This window comes from Podarcis bocagei, assembly GCF_964188305.1.
Source record: "Podarcis bocagei genome assembly, chromosome: 10".
NCBI classification, from domain to species: domain Eukaryota; kingdom Metazoa; phylum Chordata; class Lepidosauria; order Squamata; family Lacertidae; genus Podarcis; species Podarcis bocagei.
The window spans coordinates 9586348-9603533 of record NC_138135.1 but is presented as its reverse complement, the minus strand read 5'-3'; the positions used below and the strand labels follow the sequence as shown (position 1 = coordinate 9603533).

General features: G+C 47.1%; 1 protein-coding gene across 1 annotated transcript in view; it reads right to left on the bottom strand.

Moving 5' to 3' along the window:
* Positions 1-13823: 13823 nt before the first annotated feature.
* The window catches only part of CHCHD3 (coiled-coil-helix-coiled-coil-helix domain containing 3), a 203884-nt gene continuing 200521 nt past the window's right edge, over positions 13824-17186 (bottom strand). Inside the window, exon 8 of the mRNA XM_081210516.1 lies at positions 13824-14510. Within this exon, the coding sequence (XP_081066642.1) occupies positions 14487-14510 (24 nt within the window). The 3' untranslated portion in view covers positions 13824-14486. The remainder of the gene's footprint in view (positions 14511-17186) is intronic.

Here is a 17186-nt window from a genome sequence, read left to right as displayed (position 1 = left end):
CCTAAGACATGTATTTGGGTATGCAATTTTGCGTAATATGCACACGTCTTCAAAAGATTTCCTAATGCACATTTGTGTCCTACTTTGTGTAATACATGCAATTCCGAGCCAGGATAAGATGTTACTGCCAAACCCATGATGCAGAGCGATCTCTAAATCTACATGTATAAAGAGCATTTACGTAGCTGTACTCAGGTTCTGCAGGAATTGCTTCATTCTGTTTTAAAATGCTGCACTCTGGTTTGGTTCAAGGCAGGCACTTGCCCGCGCAGGTAAGTGGAGTGTGGCAGCTATCAGACCTCATAGAAAACCATTTCTCGTTCCCTCCATTTGATGAGTCAGACACCCACGGAATGCAAAACAAGTGTAACATTTTTCATCTGACAACTGTTGGAAGGCACTCAAGCTATCAGCACTGCTAACATTATCAGATGCTATTTCTTATTTAAGCCACAAGAATGAAGCTTGGCACATTTAAAGTTCACCTGGAGACAGAGATGAAAAACACATCCCAAAGTGCAGATTTTTAAAAAAAAAAAAATGGGAGCAGGGTGGGAGAGAGAGAGAGACTCTTCTGTGTTTTCAGCAAACTTCACCCTGTGGCAGCCACAAGGTAAAGCCCAGCCATAGCTGCTGTTCCATTCTGCCTAAAGAGGAGTTCTGTGTGACCAGAAAGCTCACATACTGGTGGCTGGCAGCCCAATTAAAAATCAGGCTGACTTCTTACAGCGCATTTGCAGGCAGGCAAGATAGCATTGCGTTTCCTCCTAATGTCGCTTCAGCCCAGTTTAGAGGAGCTGCGGTTTAGCAAACGCGATGGGCAAAAGAGAAAGTCGCTGAATCCAAAATAACCCCTGGCTGCCAGACTTCCTGGGGGGCTTCTGAAACTGTGGGGCAAGAAGAGAGGTTGATTCCTACCCATTTCCTCCTCCGCTGGCACAGAGAACAATGCAACACAAAGGCGGGTTATGGGGGAGTTTACTGCCAATATTTCCTTTCACATGCAAGTTCTTTTCCCACAGAGCCTCTGAAGCTCAAATATTGAACACCGCCCCATCTTAAAACACACGCACACGCAGAGGGAATGATGAATTGCAGCAGAACAGAAGCTGAAGTCTGAAGCCAACAATTACTCTGCTCTGAAGACTTTTGTCTCTCTAGGAACCGGGGAACAAAATACCCTTGAATATATTTTTATATGTGAACAGGGCTTTCTCGCTTGTGCTCACAGCCAGACGATTCTTTGAAAGGAATCTGGGTTATGTAAAGTTCCCTCTTCTGCAGACGCGCGAAGGAAACTACATGGCTTGCACAGGAGCGTTTTCATGTGCAGAGTTTGGGGAGGCAATTAATTTTCAGAGCTTTTTTTGAGAAAAGATCACATCAGAAAAACCATTCAAGTTCTAGATTTTTATTTTTTCATTCTTTGCTGCAAAACAACAGTTAATTCCCATGCATGCGCACTCCAAATAAATCTAATTGAGTTAAGTGGGATTTGCTCTCAGATAAATGTGCACAGGACTGCAGCATCTAATTGTTTTCTTTTCTGCACTGTAAAAGGTGGGCAGGTTCAGTCCCTGTTGCAACTGGTTGATGACAGCCAGTTTGTCAGATTGCTCCAGGTTTGAAAAATCTTTGGGCTGTTTTACACTGGCAAATGCATCCCTTGAGTGGTGGATTACAGAATCACAGACCTGGAAGGGGTCCCCAGAAATAATCCAGAATGATCTCCTGCCAAAAAAATACCAACCAAATAACAATACCATCCTCGTCACTATGACTTCTACAAGTTTCTGTTGCAATGGTTATTTCCTTTTGTAACCTGCCTGACAACAGGTCTGTCCCAAGACATTTTACAGACTGAGACACCGGGTGGCAGCGGGGAGGGGAGAATGACACCCGACCGCCACTAAATCAAGATGCATAGTAAGGTAAGGTAAAGGCACAGGTAAAGGCAAAGGACCCCTGGACGGTTAAGTCCAGTCAAAGGCGACGATGAGGTTGCAGCGCTCATCTCGCTTTCAGGCCTAGGGAGCCAGCATTTGTCCAAAGATAGCTTTCTGGGTCATGTGGCCAGCATGACTAAACCGCTTCTGGCACAACGGGACACTGTGATGGAAACCAGAGTGCATGGAAATGCTGTTTACCTTCCCGCCACAGTGGTATCTATTTATCTAATTGCACTGGTGTGCTTTTGAATTGGCAAGAGCTGGGACGGAGCAATGGGAACTCACCCCATCACAGGGATTCGAACTGCCAACCTTCTGATTGGCAAGCCCAAGAGGCATAGCGCCACCCATGTCCCTACAGGCATAGTAGCCAACCAAGACTATCCAAGTGATTCTGGCTCCCCTTAAATCCTGCAAGCACCTCTTCCCTTCCCTGGAAGAGAAATGCAACATTTACAAATTAAACAACTAACAATTTGCTGCCCTTTCATGACAGCTAAATCTGCCAACGGAAACAGGCACCTCACTCTGCCTAAAGGCTGGGATTGCCCTGTGCCTCAACTTGTCATTTTGCAGAATGATTTGCAACGCAACAGAGATCTTGAATGGGGAAACCTCCACAGCAAGAGCAAGAAACCTTCCATTCTGCATTACCATGGGCCACTTGCTGAATGGCAGAGATGCTGGGCTGCTCTATGCAGTGCTACAGCGCCACCACTCTAGGTGGCCAGAGGGTGGTATTGCAGGTACTGATCCAAAGCAGACCAGGTGAGACAAATGGCCAATAGGATTGGAGCTGTTCCTGTACCAAGCTCACCAGTCTGAGCAATGAGTCTCTCAAGCATAGGCAGAGTTACTCACAGAGGGCCTTCTTCACCACTGGACCTGCCATAAATAAACAAAAGAGCCCACTAACTCTTCCATGTAATGGTGCGGCAAATCTAAACAAAAAAGTAGTATAAACACTGACAACTGGGAAACACTGGCCTGCGAGCGCTCCAGTTGGAGAACAGCCTTTGCCAAAGGTGTCATGGGCTTTGAAGATGCTCAAACTCAGGACGAAAGGGAGAAATGTGCTAAGAGGAAGGCACATGTGGCAAATCCACACCGTGATCAACTCCCGCCCAGAAACCAATGTCCCCACTGTGGAAGGGCATGTGGATCCAGAATTGGACTCCACAGTTACTTATGGACTCATTGTTGTTAATAACAACAACAACAACAACAACAACAACAATAATAATAATAATAATAATAATAATAATAATAATAATAATAATAATAATATAATTTATTATTTCTACCCTGCCCATCTGGCTGGGTTTCCCCAAACACTGTGGGCGTCTTCCAGCAGAATATTAAAATACAATGATTCATCAAATGTTAAAAGCTTCCCTAAACAGGGCTGCCTTCAGATGTCTTCTAAAAGTTTATTTCCTTGACATCTGATGGGAGGGCGTTGCACAGGGCGGGTGCCACCACCAAGAAGGCCCTCTGCCTGGTTCCCTGTAACTTCACTTCTTGCGGGGAGGGAACCGCCAGAAGACCCTAAGCGCTGGACCTCAGTGTCTGGGCTGGACAGTGTTAAAACTGTGTTTATGGAATACAACCTTACTCAGCTACGAGTGATCGCCAAAGAAGAAAGCAGCAACTTGTAACATTCTCCATTCTTTCTCCAACAGCTGTTTCTGAGCAGTCCTGGCTAAATGAAGAGTGAGCATCTTTTCCGTCTCATTCAGAACTGATTCTGCATTTGCAGGTTTTGGCAGCCAGTATTCAGGGAAAGAACCCCTGCTACTTTCATGCCTCATAATGTTGCTCGAAATGACCTGAAGTTGACATGTAAGGTAAAGATAAAGGGACCTCTGACCGTTAGGTCCAGTCGCGGACGACTCTGAGGTTGCGGCGCTCATCTTGCTTTACTGGCTGAGGGAGCCGGCGTACAGCTTCTGGGTCATGTGGCCAGCATGACTAAGTCGCTTCTGGCGAACCAGAGCAGCGCACAGAAACGCCGTTTACCTTCCCGCCGGAGTGGTACCTATTTCTCTACTTGCACTTTGACGTGCTTTCGAACTGCTAGGTTGGCAGGAGCAGGGACCGAGCAACGGGAGCTCACCCCATTGCAGGTATTCAAACCACCAACCTTCTGACCGGCAAGCCCTAGGTTCTGTGGTTTAACCCACAGCGCCACCCGCGTCCCTGAAGTTGCCATGTACATTGGCATCATTAAGGAAATGAGAAGAGCCTGCTGGATCCGGCCTGTGGTCCATCTAGTCTAGCACCCTCCTCTCACAGGGAACAGCCAGTTGCCTGCGGGAAAACCACAACAAGGACCCACAGGATGAAACCACAATAGCACTCTTCCCACTTGGGAGTCCCAGCAGCTGGTATTTTGACAGTGGAGGTGGAAAACAGACTTCATGGTTCTAGGGATTATGGGGGCAGAAGTTCCAAAAATAAAAAGACGGTTGTTTATGTATGTAACTACAGCAGCTAGGATTCTTTAGGCATAAAAATGGAAAGACGAAGAAGTTCGCAGCAAAGAAGAATGGATAACTGAAGTGAAGGGACTATGCTGAATCAGCAAAGCCAACAGCTAAAATAAGAGAACTTAATTATGATTGTTTACTGGAAGAACGGAAGCCTTTTTCGTATTGTTTAAAGAAAGATTATAGTATGATGAATTCGTGAGCAGGATCTGAACCATGAGCAACATAAGGAATTAGAGATTACTGTATGGGAAGTCGATAAAACGAAAGGATAACCTATTAGGCATTGGAATGTTTATGTGAAAGTTTTGGTGATTTAATAATATATATCTAAGCGGGTCTTTATATAAAGGAAGGAAGGATGGAAGGAAGGCCTTAATGGCCAGTAACTGTTGATTCTGCAGAATAGAAACTCTTCTTGCCACTACATGTGAATCAATCACCAAATGGCATCCATTTCCCATCCATTTCCTCCTCTGTTACTCAACCAAGCAGAGACTGTGTATGTGTTTTCAGAAAGGTGCTGCCATGAGGACCATGAGGACTAGCACTTGAATTACATTGCAGAATTCTTCAGGGAGCTCCCCGGCTGCGCCAGTGTAGATTCCTCGATCACCGGTTGTGTGGAGACCTTAGCCTGGGGAGAAAAGAGTTAATTCCGGCATCTCCTTAGCAAGGCAACAGGCGCCCTTCTGCACTGGAGTGTTCAGAGCCTTTGCACAGCAGCACTGGCTTGAGAATCAAACTAATTACCTCCATAATTACCAAAACTAATTGTCTCGCTAATTGCCAAGGATCTTTGGAGCAGGCATTATTTCCTGCAAATGTTCCACCACCGAGGGTTATTGAGCCTCTTTGTAGCTGAGAGGTACCTCACATCTCTCCCCAGCAACAGATAACCTTGCCTTGTTTTTCCTCATTGCCATCTACTCGCCCAATCCAAGATGGCTCCCTCAGCCACCCCAGGTGCAGGAATCAAGTTCTCGTGACCAACCATTGCCTGACCCAGTCAGGAAATGGACACTCTCTGAGCTTTTCCTGGGTCCTGGGTTGATTCTGAGGTGGCCATCTTAGGTCTCCTCCTCCGATTTAGCTTCTTCTGAGAGTGGAATCTATTTGCCTTTAATTATCACCTCCAGCACATTCAACACATAATGCTGCTAATGGGATTTCCCCTTCCCTTTTCCAGAAGAGTGAATCTTTCCTAGAGGCCTTGATCAGGCTGAGGCTAAGCGAGAGACAGACAGACAGACAGACAGACAGACAGACAGAGAGGCAAAAGGAGATTTCCACCCTAGTTTTACCAAAGGGTATCTCTCTCAGTGCAAATTTCATGCTTCTTGCAAACTATGAGATTCCATGGCTAAAGCCTTAGACCTGTGTCTCAGATATCCAGCCTCTGCTTGGCCACGATGGAAAGCTGATGGTCTCTGCTATTTTCTCCTACCGATAGAGAACCTACAAAAGGACTCTATATGGGCTCTTGGGTACCCCATAAGGGAAAAGGAGCAGGTTTTTTTACTTCTATCAGTAGGATCATCTGGCTGACTATAGGACTCTCTAATCTCTGTGTCCCCAAGAGGATGCCTTGGGGCAGCAGCTTGAGACGTGGTCGGTTACTCTGGATAGGAAGCAATGGAAGTGAGGCAGGTCCCTGCAAACTACAGTCGTCCACTAAAACAGTACTTACTGCCACTTGATTCTCTCCATTTTGATACTAATGAGGGCTTTTGCAGAGATGGTGACAGAATTTTCTTCTTGAATTACACCGGGGAAAGGAGCGGGCGGGGGAGATGCAATACTCTTCTACATCTGGCACCTCAGACGTAAAGAGCTTCTCCTTTCCAGAGGTGACATTTTATTCCAGCAGATGTGATCCCAGTTGGGGGGCATCCCTGCTCAGCTCAGAAGAAATTCCCCCGCCCTCCCCAGAACCAAAGACCCCCTTCGCAGGGGCAAAGTGACGGACCTTTGAGCCACGGAATCTACCTTGTCAGCAACTCCGCTCAAATATTAAAGATAGTATGCAAATACCTTTTTTATTTTTTAATTTGAATCAGAGGTTACCTTCAAATGTTTTTTTTTAAAGGAAGAAGTGCTATCTTTGCAAGGTTATAAAAATCACACGATTCTCCCGAGAGACGAGGCCAAGAAGAGGCTGTCGAAATGTAAAGCTAATATTGAAAAGAATTTTAATGCCAGGAGTGATCGTTGGAGAAACAAGGCAAAGCTGCCCTTCTCATCCCTGCAATCTCATTGTGCTGGGGCTGGTGGGGGGGTCAAGGGACAGACCCTGTGAGGTGCCATTGGTGGTGGAAATAAGGGACAATAACGTCTTCCTCGAGTGGTAGTAGGCCTTTGAGCCGTGATTTTATCAGTGAAACCTGGAAGGTCATTCACCTGGGTCCATTTGTCTCGGGAGACAATGGAGGAACGAGCCTTTGGGGGTGAAGTCAAACTCAATCCATTGGAGAGTTACAGCGCCTGCTGTGGCTGCAGAGACAGATAGAGGAGAAACATGTTCTGTTGCAGCTGGGGCAGAAGGTGACGTCCGATTGTGCTGTTGCAGATGCACCAGGGCATTTCATCTCTCTGCGCTCCCTCCCAGCATTCCTCTTCTGGTCACTGCTGTGGATGCACAACCCAACTGTCTGTCTCCAGGCACTGCGGTCATCTGCAAGGGATTCCCATATGGTAGGGTCATCTTGGTATTGGTTGCTGGCATCACAATCTCCCAAAGCTATTTGGAGAGGTGAGCTGTTGTTCCCCAACCACTCTGGGTGGCTCCCAACAAAATATTATTGATGATGATGATGATGATGATGATGATGATGATGATAAGTATAGAAGTATAGAAGTATAGAAGTATAGAAGTATAGAAGTATAGAAGTATAGAAGTATAGAAGGCTGATCGCCGAAGAATTGATGCTTTTGAATTCTGGTCTGGAGGAAACTCTTGAGAGTCCCATGGACTGCAAGAAGATCAAACCTATCCATTCTGAAGGAAATCAGCCCTGAGTGCTCACTGGAAGGACAGATCCTGAAGCTGAGGCTCCAAGACTTTGGCCACCTCAGGAGAAGAGAAGACTCCCTGGAAAAGACCCTGATGTTGGGAAAGATGGAGGGCACAAGGAGACGGGGACGACAGAGGACGAGATGGTTGAACAGTGTTCTCGAAGCTACCAGCATGAGTTTGACCAAACTGCAGGAGGCAGTGGAAGACAGGAGTGCCTGGCGCTCATCTCACTTTACTGGCCAAGGGAGCCAGCGTGCAGCTTCCGGGTCCTGTGGCCAGCATGACTAAGCCACTTCTGGCGAACCAGAGCAGTGCATGGAAACGCCGTTTACCTTCCCGCTGGAGTGGTACCTATTTATCTACTTGCACTTTGATGTGCTTTCGAACTGCTAGGTTGGCAGGAGCTGGGACCGAGCAATGGGAGCTCACCCCATCGCAGGGATTCGAACTGCCGATCTTCTGATCGGCAAGTCCTAGGCTCTGTGGTTTAACCCACAGTGCCACCCGTGTCCTAATAATAATAATAATAATAATAATAATAATAATAATAATAATAATGCAATAAATTAATACAGTGGTACCTCAGGTTAAGTACTTAATTCATTCCGGAGGTCTGTTCTTAACCTGAAACTGTTCTTAACCTGAAGCACCACTTTAGCTAATGGGGCCTCCTGCTGCCGCCACGCCACCGGAGCCCAATTTCTGTTCTTATCCTGAAGCAAAGTTATTAACCTGAAGCACTATTTCTGGGTTAGTGGAGTGTGTAACCTGAAGCGTATGTAACCCGAGGTACCACTGTTGTAGTAGTAGTAGTAGTAGTAGTAGTAGTAGTAGTAGTAGTAGTAATAATACAATAAAACAAAACATTTAAAACCTCCCTAAGCTCAGTGTTGATGGAGAAGTTGCTTGTTATGGTGGATCCCAGATAGACAAAATAATCGACCACCTCCAACATGTGGTACACACAAAAATGTTAATTGTCTTTCATCAAATAAAGAGGGATTAGAGGCAGGAATCTCAGGCCTGAGGGCCAAATGTAGCCCCCGAGACCAGACCACCACCCTCGCTGGCCCTGCTTCAAAATCTCCTTGACATTTTTGCCTGTTTGGAACGTGTCCTTAAGCTCTGAACATGCCTGGGTGGAGGTTCGAGAGAGGTGTGTGAGTGCGCACAGAGGCTAGAATACTGCAGACTGTAAAATGCCCACCTATTGCTTTGGCCAGTTTTGCCCCTGGCCCTTTTTCATCCCTGGTACATTTGCTTTGGCCAGTTTTGTGTCCTAGACCAAAGGATGGAGACCTGTTGCAACGCAATGGCTGACGGAAACCTATTCAGAGACCCCAGCTTTCATGGGCCTGTTAACAAGGCAGATAACTGTGTTTTAACAATTCACACATTACCCTGTCTATCGAGGCCCTGGGATGGCTCCTGGCACCTACAGAACGTTATGGCTGTACTTTGAAATACGCTTTCTATATTTGGAACAGCTGTTTCATTTTTAGATCTCTTACGAAGAAGCCCTGAAGGTCTCCCGACAAGTGGAACAAGGTGAGGGAGGGGAAATGTGCTTTTTTCTTATTCTGGGTTGTCGGGATTTGTGCTGAGTCCAAGAACGGTGGAGAGACGTAATTTCAAATATCTCTTCCTCAGAATCCAGAGTGTCTTTAGGTGATTTTTTCCCCCAGAGAATGTCACAAAAGACTTCACAAGTTGTTTGATTCTGAAAGGCTAGGGTTTCCCATGCGACCACGACAGCAAATATCACCCTTGTTCCAGTAGAATTCATTCTCTCTTAGTGCTGGTGTCATGTATCCAAGTACGTTTGTCCACCATGTGGCAAATATAATCATCTCCAAGAGCGTCGGCTGATTTGTGTTTTCCTCAGGTTTCGTATCGGTTGGGATCATTTGAGGAGGAATGGAAAATGGCTTCCAAAACAGTTGTCCAAAGGGTAAAATAGCGGTAGGATTGAGAGCTTTGGGTGAGGTTGGAATCTGCTTCCCATTTCTTTCAAAGATGAAAGCTTGAAAAATGTCGGGGTCATCACTAATCCACTAAGTAATTTAAACATTTGGTCACCGGCGCACCAACTCTGGGGGGTTGAGGTGTCTCCAGCCCCCTCAATATTTGTTGGAAAGGGGGCCACATTGCAGCATAAGCGGCCAGAGTCTCCAGGGTTTTTTACAGGGGGAACTCACAGGAACTCAGTTCCAGCAGCTCTCAGGTGAGCGCCATTGCCATTCTAAGAGAACGAGGGAGGTGTTCATGGCGAGCCCTGGCACCTGTTTTTCTAGAAAAAAAAAAGAGCACCGGCCACTCAGCCTCCCCCAGATGACGCAATGTTGCACACACGATGCACGCCAGGCCCCCTCAATCTTGGGAGCAACCTGGTGCCCTTGTTTGGTCAGAGTACTCTTCTTCCTTGATATAACTTGCTGCCCTTGCATTTGGTCCAGAAGCTGCAACTGGTGCAGGGTGCAGCAGCCAGACACCTCACGGAAACAGCAACATCTTACTTAGAATCATAGAATCGTAGAGTTGGAAGAGACCACAAGGGCCATCGAGTCCAACCCCCTGCCAAGCAGGAAACACCATCAGAGCACTCCTGACATATGGTTGTCAAGCCTCTGCTTAAAGACCTCCAAAGTAGGAGACTCCACCACACTCCTTGGCAGCAAATTCCACTGTCAAACAGCTCTTACTGTCAGGAAGTTCTTCCTAATGTTTAGGTGGAATCTTCTTTCTTGTAGTTTGGATCCATTGCTCCGTGTCCGCTTCTCTGGAGCAGCAGAAAACAACCTTTCTCCCTCCTCTATGTGACATCCTTTTATATATTTGAACATGGCTATCATATCACCCCTTAACCTCCTCTTCTCCAGGCTAAACATGCCCAGCTCCCTTAGCCGTTCCTCATAAGGCATCGTTTCCAGGCCTTTGACCATTTTGGTTGCCCTCCTCTGGACACGTTCCAGTTTGTCAGTGTCCTTCTTGAATTGTGGTGCCCAGAACTGGACACAGTACTCCAGGTGTGGTCTGACCAGAGCAGAATACAGTGGCACTATTACTTCCCTTGATCTAAATGCTATACTCCTATTGATGCAGCCCAGAATTGCATTGGCTTTTTTAGCTGCCGCGTCACACTGTTGGCTCATGTCAAGTTTGTGGTCAACCAAGACTCCTAGATCCTTTTCACATGTACTGCTCATGTACTTGGCTGCTGAGAGAACTGAACTGGTTGCCCTTTTGCTTCAGGACCACCTTTCCTTTCCTTCTAAAGTCTTTTGAAAACCTAAAAAAGTTTTGACAGGTCTTTACAATTCATCAATCAGCATTTATGGGTGTTATGTTGATATTTTTAATGATGTTTTTTATGAACCTTTTGTTCATTGTGTGTGTGTGTGTGTGTGTATGTGTGTGTGTGTGTGTAACACAAGTGGGTTATAGATTCTTAAAAAGGTAAAGGGACCCCTGACCATTAGGTCCAGCCGTGGCCGACTCTGGGGTTGCAGCGCTCATCTCGCTTTACTGGCCGAGGGAGCCGGTGTACAGCTTCCGGGTCATGTGGCCAGCATGACTAGGCCACTTCCGGCGAACCACAGCAGCTCACGGTACCTATTTATCTACTTGCACTTTGACATGCTTTTGAACTGCTAGGTTGGCAGGAGCAAGGACCGAGCAACGGGAGCTCACCCCATCGCGGGGTTCGAACCGCCAACCTTCTGATCAGCAAGCCCTAGGCTCTGTGGTTTAACCCACAGCGCCACCCGCATTCCTATAGATTCTTAAGCAATAATAATAAACCATTCCCTGGTTTTGTAGTATGATCTGGCCCTCAAATATTTTTCTTTCTTTCAGCAACATCTTCTGCAGGTAACCCACAGAACAGCTCTGCCAATGTCTTGGATTAAAAAACACACACCATTATTTGCAAGTTAACTGATTTGTATAAACACTCCATAGAGCGCCCATATAAACAAGTCGTTCATGTGCCTGTTTTTTTCCACCCTGTGTGCCAAGTTAGCATACCCGGGGGCGAGATTATTCCCCTCTGGAATCATCCTGGCTCCTTCCGCTCTTCACAACCCATCTCCAGTTTTTGCACCGTTTAAAACACACACACACACGAAATACCATCAATTAAACTGTAATCACAACGCACCTCAGTAATTAATGCAGGAGAGCGACTGGAAGCTCTCCTGAATACCAATGAGATATGCAGGTGTGCCTGCAATTCCACACTACAATGCAGTTCAAATGTTGCCAATTAGGGAATTAGAACAGGTAAATAAATAAGAGGAGGTTGCAGGTATTTAGCCGAGTTTATCCTCTCTTGTTGCTTGTAAGGAGATGCACACTTTAAAAAGCTGTCCGCGGAAATAGCAATGTAAAGAAAACCAACCTGAATGGAAGCCTCTTTAATTCACAGTGCCAAGACAGTATAAAACAAATTGGGGGGGGGGACAGGGAGGGGGATATACAGGGTTTCAGTAGAAATTGACTTCTTATCCATGAAGACTGGGCGGGAAAGACCATTGTGCCTTTCCTGGACATAGAATGGGAGAGAGAGTGGCATGCTTTAAAAGATGGTAAAGGTAAAGGTAAAGGGACCCCTGACCGTTAGGTCCAGGCGTTGGCCGACTCTGGGGTTGCGGCGAGGGAGCCGGCATACAGCTTCCGGGTAATGTGGCCAGAATGACTAAGCCACTTCTGGCGAACCAGAGCAGCGCACGGAAACACCGTTTACCTTCCCGCCGGAGCGGTACCTATTTATCTACTTGCACTTTGACGTGCTTTTGAACTGCTCAGAGGGAGATGATCTATGAACTGAGTGCAATTTTAAAACACTGCAGCAGGACCCCCCACACACTGTAAATGGTACTAAGTGGAGATACGTTACCTGTTTTGTTAAGGGCACCATGTTGGCGACCCCTTAGATACAATATTTGAGCTGGCAGCTCTGTGTGCAGACGCATGGGCACGGGAATCTGAAATGAGGCCCTTCCCAAAGCCATGAAACTCCAAAGAAAACACATTCATCATTAGGGTGTAGAAATGCTAAAATCTGGAGATGAGCCTGAGGAGAAATAGGAGGAGAGCAGCTGTTCAGCATGATGCCAGAGACTGGCTGTACGAAGAGGTGTGGTGGGAGGCACCAACTGGTGAACCTCCAGGGAAATCTCAGAGGAGGAAGGCTCTGAGCCTGGGAATTGGTGGTGGGACACAGAGGAGAGGTCAGAGGGAGATGATGGAGAGGAGAGGCTGGATGCTGAAGGGGCAACAGGATTTAGTGAGCAGGGGGATCCTGTGAAAGGGAGCAGTTCAGGCTCTGAGGCTGAAGCAGAGGGGCAGGCTCAATGATAACTGAAGAAGCCAGGGAGTCCCTAATAAACATGGAAAAAGAAGGCTTCCAGAACACCACCTGGTTTAGCACAGATTAAATCCCACTGACAGTCAGACTGTCTCTCCAAGATTTACCATTTGAATACAGTTATCTGGAAAAAAATTGATTTACAAGTACGTTCATCGATAGCAGGAAGTCAAGAGATATGAAATAAGGAGCCAAGCCGAAGTTGTTTAAAAAAGGCTTGAACTCCCTGTGTAGAAGACGATTTGAAAATATTTATCTTTCTATTTTTCATTCTTTGTTCTGTTTCTTTTTTCTTTTTATATTCTCTATTTTTCTTTTTAGCTTTATTTATGTATATTTGATGTACAGTGGTACCTCTGGTTACATACTTAATTCGTTCTGGAGGTCTGTTCTTAACCTGAAGCACCACTTTAGCTAATGGGGCCTCCTGCTGCTGCCGCGCGATTTCTGTTCTTATCCTGAAGCAAAGTTCTTAACCTGAGGTACTATTCCTGGGTTAGCGGAGTCTAACCTGAAGCGTATGTAACCCGAGGTACCACTGTATTTACGTGTTTGCAACTAATAAAAATAATTCAAGGGAGGGGGGGAGAGAAGCAGCCAGGGAGTCTCCCTCTCCTGCTGCGACAAGCTCCCTTCCCGCTTGTCTCCAAGAACCCACAGAGTAATGAGGGGAGCAGAACAGAGGCCAGAGGTGCTTGGGAAACATCTGGGAGAGGAGGAGCCTTAAGCGCAGTAGAAGGCAGGGACCTTCAGTCCTGGCAACTGCTCCAAAGGGGCAAGTCCTACTAGGCATTGTTGCTGTGACAACGAGGCTGAGTTGTATTTCATTTCCAGCTAACTTCACCAGCATGAGAGATTTTCTTCCTTTCGTGCTGACCTGAGTCTGACTCCCCGCATGGGACACATGAGCCCCTGTGAAATGTGTCCCTTTCCTTTCCATGGGTCCTGCGACCTACCCAGGCTTCTCTCCCCACAACAAGATCACGGCAGGGAGACAACCCTCCGTTTCACGAAGCACGTTTTATTATCGATGTCGAGAGAACATAATTGTCAGTACTTGGTGACAGCACAGCACAATCACAGGCTACGGTTACCGTGTAATCAAATGCCTTATTACAATTATAATTTGCAATCAATGAACTCCCATGCAATGGAGGTTTTAGAAACATGATTCCAGCAGAGGGGGGGAAGACAGATGACCCTCCCAGTGACATAATTTTGGCAATAAATTAAACCAACATTCTCATGATTATGCAAAAGAAAAACACAATTCTTTGAGGAACGCAGCAGGAGGCGGCCAACACAGGCCCAGGGAAGGGCTGGCAGCAAAAGCAGGTTCTTTAGAGAAAATGGCAGTGTTCGGATGAGATATTCCACCTCCTCCTAAGGTCAGGGGAGGGTTTCTGCCTTGCCTTCCTGCAATCACTGGCAAGTGGGTTTCACGAGCTGCCCTCCGATGTGTGATATCTAGTATAATGAGATTCGGGTCTTGGCCACGCTGATTGAGCTGCCGCATCCTACTGTCTTGATTTGGCCCTTCTAGATTCTCCTTCTCTCTCTCCCGCCTGCCCTGAAAATGGGCTGCTGGATTGCTCTCGAATAAAACGCCCCGTTCTGCTGCTGGAACTGGAGTTGATGAGTTGACACTTGACGCGGAGGGGCTTCTATCCTCCTCTGCCAGCCAGGCTCTGCAAGGGAACGAAAAGGAGCAAGGTGAAGTTTCAACCCCATCGCGAAGGGAAACAGTGTGCCTGAAAACAGACGGGTTAAGGGGGAGCTAATTTGAGATTTCGACAAGGACTAGAACCTCCAGACACTTTTAATATGATTTGGCATTCCTTTATTGTTACATGTGCAACGGAACCATCCTTTGAAGATGACCCTTATCACAAACCTGGCAGATTTGATAATCAGATAACGCTAATGTGCTTTATTTTAGTTGTTTTAACCCATGTGTAGCTGTACTCATTCAAAGTGCCTACTTTATAGCTTGGTTTTTCATCTCTCAAGTTTCATCTTCTTCTTTTTTTGGGGGGGGGGCTGTATGATTTTATTAAGACCTTTCATAATGGATTACAATGAAAAACAAACCAATCTAAACAAAAACAAAGAAAGAAGAATAAGGATACAAAGTCCTCATTCACAGGTAAATCTCAACTTGTCCCACAGAGAGAGAAGTGAACCTTTCTAGCTTTCACCTGCGAGGTTCCCTTTTTTTCTGGGATATCTTCCCTTCCCACTCTGGCACAGGTAATTTCCATCTGTTGTTAAAACTGTTATCTCTGTTTTATATACATTATAAAATGAAATCAAAAAAACTTTACACACACCCCCAACTCCCAAAAAAAGGGGCCAGGACACCATCTGACCCAATGACCCACCCAAAAGGCAGGGCGGTTATTCTCCCAACAGCAGCAGCCCCACTCCACCTGCCCCCCACGGCAGAATCTGAGCCCAGCTGCGGGCCACCAGGAGGCTGCAGGTGTCACGGTTCGGTTCACGGGCGATCGAAGTCCCGGCAGGGGACGTCAGGACTGGGGGCAAGATGGCGGGGTGGTAGCAGGAACGGGGGTCCAGAAGCCAGGAGTCAGGAAGCCAAGAGTCCGAGGGTCAGAGAGCCAGGAGTCAAGAAGCCAAGGGTCAGGAAGCAAGGAGGCACCAAGTCAGGGGTCTGAGGATCAAGAAGCAGGGAGTCAAGAAGCCGAGGTTCAAGGATCAGGAAGCAAGAAGCCAAATGCAGCAAGGCAGGAAGCATGTTGCTGTGGCAAAGAGCCAAAGGGAAATGCTGACCTTATATCCCTTCTCGGCTCTTGCCACCAGGTGCTGTGAGTTACCAATCGGCCTGTGTGGCCGCGCCTTGCCTCTTCAGAACGAACTTAGGAAGGCCCCAGTCCTGCAAAGTCCTATTGGTCACAGGGCCTGGCTCCTGCACGCACACCTGACAGCAGGTGAGATGGCTGCAGACCAAAAGAGCTGCAGGTGGCTCAGACAAGTGAGCTGGAAGGCCCCCTCCCAAGGACTGCAAAGGAGGGCAACCCATGGTCCCATTCAGAGAGCCCTCACCAGCATCACCCTTTTGAAGCATCCTTGAAGCATCCTGAATGCAAAGTGAGAAGGTTGGGAGACCAAACTGCCTATGTGTCACCTTGCAGGTGGGGAGGCAGGCAACATACTTTTTGCCTCTCTTTAATTGAGGGAAGGCAGGTGACCACTGCTTGGGGCTCCAGCCATATGCAACACAACTGGGCTCTGTGTCTGGTAGGAAAGTCCTGGGCAAGTGTTGTTCCCTTCACCTCCTAGAGAGACAGTGTGGTGTAGTGGTTAAGAGCGGTAGTCTCGTAATCTGGTGAACCAGGTTCGCTTCCCCGCTCCTCCACATGCAGCTGCTGGGTGACCTTGGGCCAGTCACACTTCTCTGAAGTCTCTCAGCCCCACTCACCTCACAGAGTGTTTGTTGTGGGGGAGGAAGGGAAAGGAGAATGTGAGCCGCTTTGAGACTCCTTATGGTAGTGATAAAGCGCAATATCAAATCCAAACTCTTCTTCTTCTCTTTCTGTTGCCTCCTTACTCTTACCCGCTTCCAAACCCTCCACAAAGCCACTATTGCAGTGAAGCTTCTGGCTTAACTGACACCCCCAAAACTGATACTTGACTGCAATGAAGTCTAAAATGTCAAGATTCATCCCTCGTTACCCCCCTTCTCCCACCCCTCTGTTTGGTACACTTGGTGCTCCCCTCCTTTTGTTGAAATGTAAACTGTATGCTCCCTGGGGCAGGAACCTTTTCTTCCTCCCTCCCTTTGTTGTTATTGCTGCTGCTTACTCTGCAAAGCTCAATGTGCCTTAAGGGTGCTATTTCAAATAACAAACAACAGCAATATTGCAACGATCCCAACAACCTTTTTTGCGATCTATATGAAAATCAACACCTGCCACTCAATCTTGAGAAACAGCATTGCCAGCAGAACAGGGGGGAGCGCCGACGTGCGGAGACCAGACACGTCCCCTTGGCAAACACACTTTGCGCGAAAGAAGCTTGCACCTGTGATGAAAATCGGCAGCCGCGCCACATTTCCCAATCTTTTAGCCTACTTCTAAGGGCTTGGTGAGTTCCCAACTGCCCCTAAGTGCAGATTGAGCAGATGAGACCAAACATGCTGTGGAGCAGGCATGTCCAAAGTCCATTTTCGGGGGCATAATCTGGTCCGCCGGTCAGTTTAATCCGGCGCCTGTGGCAGTTTATTTTCAGGGGTAAAATCCTAAAAAAAACCTCACCAACTTCAATCCTAAAAAGGTCAACAACTTTGGCTGGCCCTTTGGTCCTTCACTTCATCAAATCTGGCCCTCTTTGAAAAAAGTTTGGAC